This window comes from Lepidochelys kempii, chromosome 3, assembly GCF_965140285.1.
Source record: "Lepidochelys kempii isolate rLepKem1 chromosome 3, rLepKem1.hap1, whole genome shotgun sequence".
In the NCBI taxonomy this organism is placed as follows: Eukaryota; Metazoa; Chordata; order Testudines; family Cheloniidae; genus Lepidochelys; species Lepidochelys kempii.
In genome coordinates, this window is record NC_136382.1 from 141,077,359 (window position 1) to 141,094,060 (window position 16,702).

A 16,702-nucleotide genomic window follows, 5' to 3' on the forward strand; every position below is an offset into this window, starting at 1 on the left:
ACATTGAACAGCAAGATATGGGTTTACCACATATGCATCCTGAGCATGCTGCTATATGGTGAGAGCTGGACCAGCTACAGCACGCATGCGAGAAGGCTAAACACCTTCTACACCCGCTATCTTTGTTTGTATTTTAAATACCAAGTTAGAAACCAAAATTCCTGATACTGAAGAAAGTACTTGAAGAAAGATACTTGAGAAAGTAAAATTGCCAAACAAACATAGGTATCTTCGTTCATTTGGTCACCCTGCACTGGATTGATGATGCATTCCAAAGGACCTCCTGTATGGAGAACTTGTGGATTCTCCAAGGCCACTGGGCCAACCTAGGCTCAGGTTCAAAGATGTTTGCAGGAGGGATTTGAAAACTTTCAACATCAACACTGCAAACTGGGAAGAAGGAGCTAGCAACAGGCTACTGCACCAGGGAGGCAAAGAGTCGTAAGAAAGGCGATGGAGAGAGAAGCAGAGAGTGCAAACAGAGAAAAGTGCAGCAGGCCTCAAGTACCAGTAGTGCTGCACCAGTCTCATCTTCTGGCCCTGTGCCGTACACCTGCACCATCTGTGGCAAGGACTGCTACTCAAGAATTAGACTTTTTAGCAACTCACGATGCTGCAGCATGACACATAGTAACTGAACTGCTTTGGCGCTTACACCATTGTCTTTTGGGACCCACTGTTGCCATCTATCCATCAACTAGTAATTTTGAATGTCGCCGCTAAAAATTGTATTGGGGAAGGGCAGAAACTTACAGATGGATAGTTCTGCTTTGTTTTCTTTTAGTTTGCAATTGACTTGTATTTGCTGTGTGCTTTTTGGATTTTTTTTTTTACCATCTTTTTTCTAAGACGACTGCTTTTTAAAATTTATATAGTTTTTTCACAAATATGTGAGATTAACAAATAGCTGATAGATTTCAAAGTAAAGTGTGAAATTGTCTTGATATTGGGTTAGATTATACTCACTTGCACCTTTGTGATTCAGGACTAACACTGTGGGCTCCCATGGAGTTACTCATGAATTACACCACTATTACTGAAAGCAGCATGTAGTCCATTGCCTCTACTTAAAAACAAATACATTAAATGTTACGAAAGGGACATTAGAAATGAGTGGGTTGCTGCTTTGCTTTCTGCCTAAAAAGAAAACCCTTTTCAATGTAGCTTTCTGTACAAATAACGTTCTCTGGGCTTTTTTTATGACAAAACTTATTGATGCTGAAAAAGAAGTGGATCTGCATGCATCTGAACTTGTGATCCACCACTGCTCCTCTAACCTACAGTTATGCAGTTGTTCTCATAATACAGATTTATGAAGACTCCCTTTTACTAAATGATTTATTACTCTTAGCTGAATTCCTTTGGCCATTGACTTTATTTCCAAGACACTCTGTTCAGCTCAATTGGTTGCCTTCAGTTACCGTGGCAACCAGCAGATGGGGTTCTTTGACAAGGGTCAGTGGGGAGGCTGCTGCAGTATACCGGAAGAGCAGCTAAATAACACAGCTTTCAGCACTGACAGTCCTGCCCTGGCTGGCCAGGAGTAGTTATCAGATTACTTGTATTAAAACCTAATTAAGATGTGTGCCAGTAAATGCAGCATGGTTATTGAATTTGGTGGTTTAGCTGCTGCAGGTTGCTGTAATTTAATCATACTACTTCCCCAAATTCAGCTATGCAGTGAAGAGTGGAAGTGTCTTGCATGCGTAACCTGATGGCACTAAAATAAGTTAATCTTTTAATGAGTCCACTTTTTCAGGTCTAAAATCCCCAATCCTGCTCTTTAGTCTGGATGCTGTCTGCAAACCCCAATGGATCAGTTTATTGATAATAAATGTAAACATCTGGAGAGGGACTAACAAGCTTCATACCATCCTCTCCTCTTTGTTCATAGTCACCTGTGGGATTATTGAGTATAATTTGGGTTGTAAACTCCCTGGAGCAGAGACCTGTCAATATATTTATGTCGAAAGCCTCACTATTAGAATAGAAATACCAAATACTTCACTCCTGTGAAGATATCATTTTGTCTGGTACACAGAAAATGTCAACATAACTTTTTGTGTTACTATCATTTTGTGCATGAAACTTTATTTTCTTTGGATGAGATTCACCACAGTGTAGAAGGCCTGTCCAAAACCCAGTGTACCATCTACACTGAGCTCAGTTTTCAGAGTAGCAGCCATGTTAGTCTGTATTCGCAAAAAGAAAAGGAGTACTTCTGGCACCTTAGAGACTAACCATTTTATGTGAGCATAAGCTTTCATGAGCTACAGCTCACTTCATCGGATGCATAAAGTGGGAAATACAGTGAGGAGATTTATATACACACAGACAATGAAAAAATGGGTGTTTATCATACACATTGTAAGGAGAGTGATCACTTAAGATGAGCTATTACCAGCAGGAGAGTGGGGTGGGGAAAGAGAAAACCTTTTGAAGTGATAATCAAGGTGGGCCATTTCCAGCACATTTCCAGGAGATAACAAGAAGGGGGAGGGGCAAAGAGAATAAACAAGGGGAAATAGTTTTACTTTGTATAATGACTCAACCACTCCCAGTCTCTATTCAAGCCTAAGTTAATTGTATCCAATTTGCAAATGAATTCCAATTCAGCAGTCTCTCGTTGGAGTCTGTTTTCAAAGTTTTTTTTGTAGAAGAATAGTCACTTTTAGATCAGAAATCGAGTGACCAGAGAGATTGAAGTGTTCTCTGACTGGTTTATGAATGTTATAATTCTTGACATCTGATTTGTGTCCATTTATTCTTTTACGTAGAGACTGTCTAGTTTCACCAATGTACATGGCAGAGGGGCATTGCTGGCACATGATGGCATATATCACATTGGTAGATGTGCAGGTGAACGAGCCTCTGATAGTGTGGCTGATGTGATTAGGCCTATGATGGTGTCCCCTGAATAGATATGTGGGCACAGTTGGCAACGGGCTTTGTTGCAAAGATAGGTTCCTGGGTTAGTGGTTCTGTTGTGTGGTATGTGGTTGCTGGTGAGTATTTGCTTCAGGTTGGGGGGCTGTCTGTAAGCAAGGACTGGCCTGTCTCCCAAGATTTGGGTCGTCCTTCAGGATAGGTTGTAGATCCTTGATAATGCGTTGGAGAGGTTTTAGTTGGGGGCTGAAGGTGACGGCTAGTGGCGTTCTGTTATTTTCTTTGTTGGGCCTGTCCTGTAGTAGGTGACTTCTGGGTACTCTTCTGGCTCTGTCAATCTGTTTCTTCACTTCAGCAGGTGGGTATTGTAGTTGTAAGAATGCTTGATAGAGATCTTGTAGGTGTTTGTCTCTGTCTGAGGGGTTGGAGCAAATGTGGTTGTATCGCAGAGCTTGGCTGCAGACAATGGATCATGTGGTGTGGTCTGGGTGAAAGCTGGAGGCATGTAGGTAGGAATAGTGGTCAGTAGGTTTCCGGTATAGGGTGGTGTGTATGTGACCATTGCTTATTAGCACCGTAGTGTCCAGGAAGTGGATCTCTTGTGTGGACTGGTCCAGGCTGAGGTTGATGATGGGATGGAAATTGCTGAAATCATGGTGGAATTCCTCAAGCGCTTCTTTTCCTTGGGTCCAGATGATGAAGATGTCATCAATATAGCGCAAGTAGAGTAGGGGCTATATTGATGACATCTTCATCATCTGGACCCATGGAAAAGAAGCGCTTGAGGAATTCCACCATGATTTCAACAATACTCCTTTTCTTTTTATTGAGCTCAGTGACAGCCTGAATAGTATTCTCTATTAGCTGGGATTCTTTTTACTTTGGTATTGTCCTTGCTAAATGTAATTTATGAGAGCTAAGAGGTATTGTATCCAGTAACTTCCTTTTCATCTCCATGCAGGTCTGTCCACTTAATGAGAACTCTCTCCGGGTACACCTACACTGCAAAAAAAAAAAAAAACAACCATCCAGCAGTGAGTCTCAGAGCCCAGGTTGACAGATTTGGGCTCATGCGACAGCACTAAAAATAGCAGTGTAGAAATTTCCACTCAGGATCTGAGACCCACCTACCTTGCCAGGTTTCAGAGCTGAGTTCCAGACTGAGTGAGAAGGTCTTTGCTATTTTTAGCACTTTAGCATGAGCCCCATGAGCCTGAGTCTGTAAACCCTGGGCTCTGAGACTTGTTGCCAGGTTCTCTTTTTTTTTTCTTTTTTCTCTTGCAGTTTAGGTGTACCGTTAGAGACCCTGATTTTAGATTTAAGAGTATTTGTTGTGCAGAACATGAAGATGTGGGACTCGATCCTGCAAGGTGTTGAGTACCCTCATCTCCTACTTCTTTGTAGGACCTGGCCGTTGGTCTCTGCCCCAAGGAACTTAACATACTAACTGGGATGTCTGAGGGTGCAGCATATACCTCACTTCAAAAACAGTGCACCTCATCTTGGCCACTCTGCAATAAAGCTGCATGCACGTTCTGAATAGCACCACTAACAGGTGATTATTAAGGTTTAGAGTGAGAATTTGTTTTCTCTTTGAAACAAACTAATTAAAGCTGCAGTTCCTTATGCCCCAAATCTTGTTTCCTTTTTTTATGTAACCAGTTGCCAACCTGTGCTTGTGTCCCACACTGTTATCTTTTGCTCTCTTACCCCTCTGTATAAATTGGGAATTTTTATAAGATGAGGCAACAGATGGAGAATAATTTAAATGCATGATTTGTAGATGGGAGCTATATCGTTTTGTCAGATTATGCTGTAAATGGTCTCAATGTAGGGTAGTGCTAGAATGGTTAGGATTTGTTTACATAACTGAACTACATAAGTAATACTTCTATAACTAAAGACTTGTTTCTCTTCACTTGCAATAGTTTGTCTCTTTAATTGAATTATCAGCAAATTTGCGGATGATACTAAACTGGGAGGAGTGGTAGATACGCTGGAGGGGAGGGATAGGATACAGAAGGACCTAGACAAATTGGAGGATTGGGCCAAAAGAAATCTGATGAGGTTCAATAAGGATAAGTGCAGGGTCCTGCACTTAGGATGGAAGAATCCAATGCACCACTACAGACTAGGGACCGAATGGCTAGGCAGCAGTTCTGCGGAAAAGGACCTAGGGGTGACAGTGGACGAGAAGCTGGATATGAGTCAGCAGTGTGCCCTTGTTGCCAAGAAGGCCAATGGCATTTTGGGATGTATAAGTAGGAGCATAGCGAGCAGATCGAGGGACGTGATCGTTCCCCTCTATTCGACATTGGTGAGGCCTCATCTGGAGTACTGTGTCCAGTTTTGGGCCACACACTACAAGAAGGATGTGGATAATTTGGAGAGAGTCCAGCGAAGGGCAGCAAAAATGATTAGGGGTCTAGAACACATGAGTTATGAGGAGAGGCTGAGGGAGCTGGGATTGTTTAGCCTGCAGAAGAGAAGAATGAGGGGGGATTTGATAGCTGCTTTCAACTACCTGAAAGGGGGTTCCAAAGAGGATGGCTGTAGACTGTTCTCAATGGTAGCAGATGACAGAACGAGGAGTAATGGTCTCAAGTTGCAGTGGGGGAGGTTTAGATTGGATATTAGGAAAAACTTTTTCACTAAGAGGGTGGTGAAACACTGGAATGCGTTACCTAGGGAGGTGGTAGAATCTCCTTCCTTAGAGGTTTTTAAGGTCAGGCTTGACAAAGCCCTGGCTGGGATGATTTAACTGGGAATTGGTCCTGCTTCGAGCAGGGGGTTGGACTAGATGACCTTCAGGGGTCCCTTCCAACCCTGATATTCTATGATTCTATCTTTCATATGCTTAAAGCAAGATATGTCATCCTGTGTAGACAGACAATATGGGCCTGACCCAGTAAGGCTTTAGGGCCACGTGGGATATCTGCCAAGGAGCCAATAGAATGTAGGATGTTGATTTTGATCTGTAAAGCATCAGATGCTCTGGGACCCATCTCTCTGGGAGACCACTGTTCTCCCTGTGCCAAGCTGTCAGAATTGAGATCAGCGAGGATGCCAGAGCTGGAGCCCACTCATGAAAGAGAGGGGCAGCTGGCAGGGCATTCTGTATTAGGCATCCATCTATCATTGAAATTTGCTTCCTCTGATCCAAAATAGTGATGTGCAATATCAAGGTGAAAACACCAGTTGCTTTGCTGTGAGGGTCTGGGAGGATGCTGATGGGGGGTTGTAGAGTTTAGCTATGTCTTTAGTTGCTGGTGATGTTAATTATTGAGTAAAGAAGTGTCCCTGGGGACCATGTTTTTAAAACATGTCAAGGCACTAGGGCAAAGGAGAGGTGGTGCCCTTTATGGAATGTTTATAAATCAGTCCAAGTTCAGTTTATTATTTTATTTTGAAGTTGGACCAAGCTCTTAGCACTATCAGAGTTAAGGAACCTGGAGTCAAAAAGTTTTATAGACCACAAGATGCTAAAGGGGTAGGACAGAACTAATAGGAGATTCTTTAGTTTTTCTTTGCTGTGTCTCTGTGAAGAAAGTAATTTATAATAGTAACCCCCTACCCCTGAGAGGGAATCTCTGGATGAAGAGTTCTAAGTGTTTTGGAAAAAGGGGTAAATAATACCTACCTTATAGCTGGGTGTGCTAAGGCAGGGAGAGATTATGTGACTGTCCTCAAGTCACACAGTGAACCAGTGACGGAGCAGGGAATAGAACCCACCTGTCAACTCTCCCCAGTTTGGCATCATATCTTCTAACCACATTGCTTCACAGTAGACATTGCTTCTGCACTGGAAGTGATATATTGCTTCTGGGAGAGTAACTGCATCTGTTTACACAAACAGGACACAATTTCTAGGTCCCTGAAACCACACAACCAGAGTAAAGAAATGCATACAGTAGTGAACTTTTGTGTTAATGTGTAATGCCTTAGAAGTTATACAAGGTGTGAGACTGTAATTAGCAGCACATTCTATACTATCAAATGGTCTCTTTGTTCACTTGGTTGGCAGCTTAAAACCAGCTGTCAGGGTTTGCAGCTTGCTGGGTTGCGCTTACAGCTTCTTTCTGATCTCCAGTCCATGGTAATACAGCTTGTAAAATCAGCTCCATGTGCGCTCGTGCTAACATGATAATAGACATTGCTAAATACATAGCAATATAGTCCACACCAAGAGGACCATGTGGTCTGAAATGTGGCCATGCAGCAGCACTGCTGCAGTAGTTTGGGGGAAAAAATCATATTATGGCACATAGCAGATTGGAAAACGTGGTTTTGGCATTGTCTCACATCCTTATTCTTTTTAACCGGGTTTTGTGCGACTTTTATTATGAAGAAAGGTTTCAGAGTAACAGCCGTATTAGTCTGTATTTGCAAAAAGAAAAGGAGTACTTGTGGCACCTTAGAGACTAACCCATTTATTTGAGCATAGGCTTTCGTGAGCTACAGCAAGAAAGTGGTTTTTTTCAGTTTCAGCCGAGGAAGCTTTTACTAGTGCCAGAGTTGACCAGGGCAGTTCCTAAAAGCGTATATATTGCAAGGTGGCCACATGCAGAGCTGATGTATGTAAGTTCATTCAGTTTATTTTACACTTCAGTTGAGAGATAGTAAAGTACATGACAGAATTACTGCATAGAAACTTTCAATTCCATCTCCAGTTTGTCATTAGAGGTAGTTTAGGGGTGTAGCCATGGAAGTTCAGCCTAGGTTATGTTGTCCTTTCATTCATGTGCACCCTAATTCACCAAGATACTTAAGCATATGCCTAACTTTAAGCATGTAAGTAGTCCCATTACAGTCACATGTTTAAAGTTAGGCTTAATAGCAAGCCTGGCACAATAAATATCAGTCCCTTAGCAACAATCACCCTACCTTGAAGAACTTGGTATTAAAAGACCTAAGCCACACAGTTTGAATCCATGGCCCTACCCACCAAACTTCATCTAAATTTGATGGTGATTCTTTCCAGGGTTTTGGTTCAGTCTATCCTAAGGTGGGGTCAGCTCTCCTGTTCCAGTCTGGTTCCAAGCTCCCCCAGTGTTATGGGGTGCTTGGCTTTAGGGTGTTGGGTCAGGCCCATCTCTGCAACATCTCTGTCAGTATTTTCCCCCCAACTCATTTGATCATCAAGGAACTGCCAAGATGTCATTAATTAAAAAATAAATGTCTTATGATCTTTTAAAAGCTGGGCATGTAGATCTGTTTCCTTACAAAATTGTGTTTTCTCCTTCTATGCAGTCTGGTAAGGGGTTGTTTTTGTAGGGTCTGTCAGAAGTGCTGATTGTTTAGGGCGGGGAAGGAAGTATTTCTTCACACAACGCACAGTCAACCTGTGGAACTCCTCACCAGAGGATGTTGTGAAATCCAAGACTATAATAGGGTTCAAAAAAGAACTGGTTAAATTCATGGAGGATACGTTCATCAATGGCTATTAGCCAGGTTGGCAGGAATGGTATCCTTAGCCTCTGTTTGTCAGAAGGTGGGAATGAGCGACAGGGGAGGGATCACTTGATGATTACCTGTTCTGTTCATTCCTGCTGGGGCACTGACCACTGTTGGAAGACAGGATACTGGGCTAGATGGACATTTGGTCTGACCCAGTAGGGTCATTCTTATGTTGGGTGTTAATTGACACTGTACTTGCAATGACCCCAGTTGGAAGGTCAGCATTTACTCCCAGTTACTGCAGGGGCATCTGAGATACCACAGTATTTCACTCTAGTGCTACCCAAGGAAGGGTTCCGTTGTTAATGGCACCCAGATGATAAATGTAAACAGATATGACAAAGGAGTCCATTTACAGTTTCCTTCGAACAAAAAACAAACACACAGCACCCACCCAACCTGCCAGCACGAGTACAGTAATGGATATTGGACTAGATGACCTCCTGAGGTCCCTTCCAACCCTGATATTCTATGATATGAGCTCTTCAGGTTATCTGAGGAGCTGTTTGTATGCGGCACTAGTGCTCCTATGCAGAATACTACAGTAGTTGTATGTTTCATGAGCATAGGTTCTGAGTGTCTAACCTCAACTTGAAAGCTCTGCGTGCGTTATTTTGGTCAGGTAAATGCAGATGTAACACTTCCAATAGCATATGCTCTGGCTGTACTCAAGACTTTAGTGTTGAGCCATACGGTGACTGCTTTCATTTCTCAGATAGCACACCTTACGTACGCAGATGATGCTACCTTGGTTGTTGTGGCCCTGTATAGAACTTGTTCCCTCCTGATATTCATTTTGTACAGTGACTATCTTCTCCTAATACAGCACCTAGCACAGGAAGGCCCCCTTTCTGATTCAGACCTTTGGACGCCGAGGCAATGCAAATAATAATCCCCTTCTAGTCATCTGCTTTGTTATTTAGAGTCTATTTTATTGAGGATTTTTTTTGTTTTCATAATTCATCATAAAACTTACCGAACACTACCACAGGAAAGTATCCATGAACTTGAGCAAGTGAGGTGCATTTGTTTAAATACAGCTTCCAGCTTGTTTGCTTTTTTACTTTCCTTACTGAAGGAAATGGCAGATTTTTCCTTTTTCACTTTTCCCTGAAAAGGGCGCTTACAGGAGCCCTGAGGGATAGACTAGCAGTGTAGAGCTAAAAGAAAAGGAGTACTTGTGGCACCTTAGCGACTAACCAATTTATTGGAGCATAAGCTTTCGTGAGCTACAGCTCACTTCATCGGATGTAGAGCTAGAGGACTTACTGGGTTTTTCGTGACACAGTGGTAAAAGTTCCTGAGGCCTGTCTACTGCTGTGCTTACCCACTGGTGCACCCGCCCTGGTGGGGGCCTTAGCTGTAAATTGGGTACTTGTTATTTCTATTATCGATATGCTTGGCAGAATTCAATTATTTTTTATAATTTCAGATAATGTATTAAGATTTTTTTTAGATTTTTACAGTTGCAGGAAATTATGGGGGGTTAATAGTTACTATTTAATGAGATTTAAAAACATTGCAATTCAACAAGTTAAAGCTAGATCTCCTTTACAATACAATCGCAGGTCAAAATATAAATACCCTTAAATCAAACTCCCAAGTTCCGAAGCAGCATTTTTCATACGTTGCTGATCTCTAAATTTCAGTTATCAGCAACTGAATTTTTTTCTTCCATTTGTGTGTATGTGGTGAAACCAACGTTTACCAACAAAAATCTAATCCTTCCAACCCTAATTACAGGCCAGGCGTTCATGTTTTCAGTCTTATTCACCATCTCATTTACTCCCTGTTTACACCCTTCCCCTGGGAATCCCGGTCCCTGTAGTCAAAGTTCCTTGACCAGTTTCAAAACATCTCTTCACCCCCTCTGAGTTAAGACCAGGCTTATTGGAGAAGCTAAATGAATGTTGCTTCCTGTGAGGAGCGTTGGGACGTTGTGTAAAGCAATATGCCCACGTGGGGTTTGATATGGTATCACACAACTGGTGAACTTGGATTTTATTAGCTGTCTGTATGAGTGTTGATGTAGGAAGTTTGCAGTGATGCTGATTCTGTTGCATTCCAAAGGCAGAAGCCCTGGGAACTGTACTATCCCCTTGACTCGAGGGGGGAGGGATAGCTCAGTGCTTTGAGCATTGGCCTGCTTAAAGCCAAGGTTGTGAGTTTAATCCTTAAGGGGGCCATTTAGGGATCTGGGGCAAAAATTGGAGATTGGTTCTGCTTTGAGCAGGGGGTTGGACTAGATGACCTCCTGAGGTCCCTTCCAACCCTGATATTCTATGACTCCTTTTCCTGTAGGACAGGAATGTGATGTATGCAATTCTGAAATACATATACTAGAACATGGGTTCTGTTTTTTAATTGATGTCACTTAATGGAAAAACTAATTTATTAGCCCTTACGCTTTTAATTTAAAAGTGAAAACATTTTAAAATGCTCCTATTTTAAGGGATGGGGATGAACTGTATTAAATATCCTTTAAAGAACAGTTGACTCCAACATGATGGCCAAGCTGAGCTCTATTGCCATATATACACTGTACTCTTGGGGGTTCACATCAAAGCCCTTGTGGTAAATTCCAGAGCCCTGCTGTATCCTTTCATCTGTTTTATCCAGGTTACACCAGCTTGACAAGCATTGCCAAACCACTGCCCAGCAGCTAGTGGAGTTACTCAACAAACAGAATCAGCTCTTCAGAGAGAGGCAGATGCTAACAGAGGAGGTGCAGTTCCTGCGAACACAGGTACCATGCCAATACTGGGAACAAGAGAAAAGAAAATCCTAGGGAAATATTCTGCAGCCATCAAGAACGATAAAGACTTTGCTAAACAATCTTGCTTTAAGGTGGTTTTCTTTCTTGATGCATAATCTTCAGAGTCCAGAAATAACTCGTTGATCCAGAGGAATGGCAGGGCAGTTGTACCCACACCCTGATTAAACCTACTCTAAATTAAGAAAATACTGTGAGGTGCATCTAAGCAGAACCAATACCATTTGTGCCAGTAACTCCTATCAGAAATCTTTGTTTCATCCTTCATGTCAGATGATATAGTAGGCAACAGAAAATTCTTTAACAGCATTAGCGTGTAGTATTGAAATGTAATCATTTTCAAAACTCTAGTTTTAGGGTGCTACACCTGCCACAGAGTCCCTCACCCTCTGGTTGTGGTTTTGCAATCTCATTTCCCTGTTTTAAAGAAGTTTTTGCCTCCCTTGTTGCAATGCGAAAACCCCACCCAGACTGACTGTACAGAGGAACCAGGGAACTCTCAGTGGGGATCTATATGGGCACAGCAGTCCACCCTACCACAAGAAGTGGCAGAGTTAAGGCCTTGCTTCTGTAGGGGGGCAGTCTGCAAGCTACTGTTAAAAGTAACATTTTTCAGACACTGATTTTTAAGTTGGATGCTGCCCCTTTAATCATTCACTACTTTGGAAAGGAGGAAGAGAATCATGACTTTTTAAACTGTAACTGAACTGCTGAATTAAACAGTCTCCAAATCTAGCACATAATTAAGCCTTTGTTTCTGTGACTAAGTAAATTAACTGATTCGACTGTGATACCAAGCCATCTGGCTCATGAACAAAGCAAGTTTCTGGGTTCATACATGAAATTTGGACTCTCATTAATGTGAACAGGACCAATATAGGAATTTGTAGTACCAAACTGCAGTGTGAAAGGAGAATCAATGTTTAATGCTAAACTACTTTTTGGTGAACAGCAGCATGATTAAGAGTATGCATGGCAAATATCAGGATGCTTTAACCTAGAACTAAATAAAAAACACATCATAGTGACTACAGGGAAAGGTGGTATTTTTAATGCTGCCTAGAGTACCCGAGTTACCAATTTTCCCTCTGTCTAGAATAAAAACTACTGTTACCTCCCATTTACTTGTTTATGGTATCTGTGGGCAAATGTCATGGCAATCACTGTGTTCCATGTTTAAGCTCTTTAGAAGCTGAAGAATGTTGCATTAAGGACTCTGAGATGTGGCAGATTTTCAGTTAAATCAGATAGTCATGGTTGTGTACTGCTGCCCACCTTCTAGATGTGCTGCTAACTAAATTGAATATTGTTACCACTGAAAGTCGGCTTTGCAGTTGTAAAGGATGCATTTGTTAAAACAGGGAATGTGGGCTGCAGTCAAGGCTTTTTACCACCAACACCTAGCAGTCTGGCCTGATTTTTTAAATTGTGCACAGTGCTCTTTGAGCTAAATTTATTGTTGCATGTTTTATTTGCAAATTTGAATATGTGCAACTGAAATGTCACTTATCCAAATAGAGCCATGAAGCTCAGACATGGATGCTGATGGGGACAAGGTAGGAACCTGGATGGATAGGAGAAATGAGGACTAGTCACTAATACTTTAATGCAGATTTTTACATAGGTAGAGAATAAGACATTTGTCTTCTGGTCTGACATGAGGATTGAAGGCTGCTCCCTATGATGATTATTCAAATCTATATGTGATCCTATAACAAACTGCTTTTTTCTTCAAAATTGTAGCAATTGCTGCATTTAATATTGAAATGAATAGGAGAAGATATCTGAAAACGAAGAACAGGTTTACATTAGGGCTGTCAATCGCAGTTAATGTCACATGAGTAACTCAAATTAATCAGGATTAAAAAAATTAATTGCACTGTTAAACAGAACACCCCTTGAAACTTAATATTGTTTGATTTTCAAATATCAATTTCAGATACAACACAGAATACAAACTGCACAGTGCTCATCTTATATTTGTACCATAAAAATGATAATAGTATTTTTCAGTTCACCTCATACAAAGTACTAAAGTGCAATTTCAAATGTAGGTTTTTTGGTTACATGACTGCATGCAAAAACAAAACAATGTAAAACTTTCGAGCCCACAAGTCCACTCAGTCCTACTTCTTGTTCAGCTAATCACTAAGAGAAACAAGTTTGTTTACATTTACAGCAGATAATGCTGCCCTCCTTTAATTTACAATTACAATTTAATTTACAATTACCAGAAAGTGAGACCGGACATTTGCATGGCACTTTTGTAGCTGGCATTGCCTCTTCATGCTCCAGCCACTATTCCAGAAGACATGTTTCCATGCTTATGATGCTTGTTAAAAAAAAAAAGTGTTAAATTTCTGACTAAACTCCTTGGGGGAGAATGGTATGTCTCCTGCTCTTTTTTACCTGCATTCTGCCATATATATTTCATGTTGTAGCAGTCTGATGATGATCCAGCACGTGGTGTTCGTTTTAAGAACACTTTCACTGCAAATTTGACAAAATGCAAAGAAGATACCAATGTGAGATTTCTAAAAAGATAATTACAACACTTGATTTAAGAATCTGAAGTGCCTTCCAAAATCTGAGAGGGATGAGGTGTGGAGCATGCTTTCAGACATTTTAAAAGAGCAACACTGATGTGGAAACTACAGAACCTGAAACACCAAAAAAGAAAATCAACCTTCTCCTGGTGGCATCTGCCTCAGATGATTAAAGTGAACATGAGTTGGTCTGTACTGCTTTGGATCGTTATCATGCAGAATCCATCATCAGCATGGACACGTCTTCTGGAATGGTGGGTGAAGCATCAAGGGACATATGAATCTTTAGTGCATCTGACATGTAAATATCTTGCAATGCCAGCTACAACAGTGCCATGAGAACACCTGTTCTCACTTTCAGGTGACATTGTAAACAAGAAGCAGGTAGCATTATCTTCTGCGAACTTAAACAAACCTGTTTGTAACATTTTAGAGCCTACAAGGCCAATCACTCAGACATTGTTTTGTTTTTGAATGCAGGGTTTTTTGGTACATAATTCTACATTTGTAAATTCAACTTTCACAATAAAGAGATTGCACTACAGTACTTGTATGAAGTGAATTGAAAAATACTATTTTGTTTTTACAGTGCAAATATTTGTAATAAAAAATATAAAGTGAGCACTGTAGGTATTCGGTGTAATTGAAATCAGTATATTTTTTGGATGTTTTCTACATTTTCAAATATTTAAATAAATGGTATTCTATTAACAGCACAATTAATCATTAATTTTTTTAATCACTTGACAGCCTTAGTTTACATGTAATTTGACATGGAAATCATCTCACCCTTGGCATTATTGGTACCAGTGTGACCACGCTGTCCAAGCTACAGGTATTCATATTCCCACGTACACACTACTTTTTGTGCTGAAAATTCAATCCAGCATTTTAATGCAGTTACACGAGTGGGGAAAACAAAAACTGAATAGTACATTTAGCATCTGTATTTGGTATTTGCCTTAAGAGACAAGTTGATTCTATTACACTCTAACCCCATGTTAGTATTTCCCTTATTCTTAGCATTCAAGGGCCACAAAAGTGTCTAGACTGTTCTGAAAATCTTTTCAGCTGAAATGTTCTTACATTTGCTGGACAAGTTCTTGTGATTTTACCAATTTAACAAAAAGGCCAGTCCTGCCAGTTTTTCAGCTACCACAAGGAACGGGACTTGAGGGCTCTTAGTACCAATCAGGTGTTTAACATGTTGTAGAAAGTGCTATCACAAGTGAAAAGAGGTTTTAATTTCTGGAGAAAGTGGTCACAAATAATATTAGCTGTTGCCTTATGACTGAGGGTATCACCGTATTATTTTATTTGCTCACAAAGTTGTAATGAAGGTTCTGGGAGTTTTGAGTTAGAAATAATCATTTTGAAAATATTTGTCCCACAGCCCACCAGAGAATTTTAAATCCTCAATCCCCTCTGTCTAACACAGGTTGAATGTAATTAGCAACGGACCTTCTAATTTCCCTTTTCTGATCGGAATCTATTTCTTTCTCTCATGAAACTCAAAGCATGTTCTTTGCACTTGTCTCTCTCATAGCTGCAAATGGGTTAAATATGGTCAATTGCTTGGTACACCACCCACTGTTTAAGATGCTTGGAGGCCATGATCGTCATTGACAGATTTAAGGCCAGAAGGGACGATTATGATAATCTGGTCTGATATAACCAGGGCTTTGGAGCTGTGCTCTGGCTCCGCTCCAGCTCCACTGCTCCGGAGCTGCTCTGTGCTCCAGCTCCGGGCTCTGCTCCAAAGCCCTGGATATAACAAGCTATAGAACCGCAGCCCGTAATTTCTGTTTGAACTATACCATATTTTTTTAGAAATAAACTTCTTCAAAACAAGGAGCCCAAAATTAGGGTCCAAAGGCCCTATTTATAACCTACCTAAGTGGCCGGATTTCAAAAAGTGCTGAGTACTTATGAAAGGCCATTAAAGTAGGTACCTAATCATGGCATTTAAGCTCCCACTTTTGAAAGTCTGGCTTCTGCTCTGAACTCCTGTTGCTCCCAAATCAGGAGAGCGAGCAATAAATGCTGAGCTTCCTCCATACCCAACTATCAGAGAGCGAATCTGTTTTGCTCCCACCCGAGTTATGCTATATAAAGGTTTAATAATATACAGTATATAAACCGTTTGATTGCGATAGACCCCTCTTTGACATAGTTCCTGGTACTGTATTGAGGGGTGCATACACTATTCTCTCCCCTCAACTGCCTTAATAGACTGCTTGTTTACCAGATTATTGGCTTCCCTAAATGGGCCACGTCTTGTTACATAGCAGAATTCTCCTTGCTTAATCCAGTGCCCTCTGAATTCTAGGAGCAACTCAAGTCCTACTTACCTTATACATTTCAATAAAAGCTTCAGTCATCTAAAGATAGAATAGCTGTAAGAACGTTAGAAATTTAAATGGCCTTTTTCTCAATTTACATGAAACATCTTATTCAGAGTTTCATTCTAGATAGTTAATGATGGTCCAATGAACAGTATTTGAGCTGGGATAGCGAAATGCAAGTGTTTACATACACACAATAGCTATGAAGAGCAGAAAAGTTGCAAATTAGTCTTCCCACCAGAGGTTTCTTAACAGAACAGAAGCAGCTTCCTGTTTTGATACAGCAGCCCACACTATCTACAGTCTGAACAATTCACAGTAAATAGTCTCTGGCACAAACCTGCTACCTTTTTCCTGGAAAGGAGAAGGGGCAGCACCTTAGACATGCCCTAAAACAAGAGCTCTTACTTACTGGTAAACATGAACAATGACTGGAGATCTTGTTTTTCAGGGATCAGATGGCTCTGTTCTTACTACCTGTAAGATTTTTGATCTTGAAAAAAGCCAAGGACAGCAGGTCCACAGGAAGTTTAACTTTGAAAATTTGTTTACATTGCATTACCACATTCGTAACAACTGATGAACTTCATTTCTGAGAACTTAAGCACAGGAAGAAGAGTTACAAACAAATTAGAAATGCAAGTAACTATGCAACACAAGTTATTTATAATCCCATATTTTATTTTTATCTTTCA

General features: G+C 40.9%; 1 protein-coding gene across 10 annotated transcripts in view; it reads left to right on the forward strand.

The window, feature by feature from the left end:
* SDCCAG8 (SHH signaling and ciliogenesis regulator SDCCAG8) overlaps nt 1-16,702 on the forward strand; it is a 155,702-nt gene that overhangs the window by 138,616 nt on the left and 384 nt on the right. For 7 of the 10 annotated variants that reach the window (XM_073338258.2, XM_073338257.2, XM_073338254.2 and 4 more), the window contains one exon: nt 10,963-11,089. In XM_073338258.2, coding sequence (XP_073194359.1) covers nt 10,963-11,089 — 127 coding nt within the window. Of the gene's footprint in view, nt 1-10,962; nt 16,698-16,702 lie in introns of those variants that run through there. The other 3 variants (XM_073338251.2, XM_073338253.2, XM_073338250.2) reach the window with 1 other exon arrangement.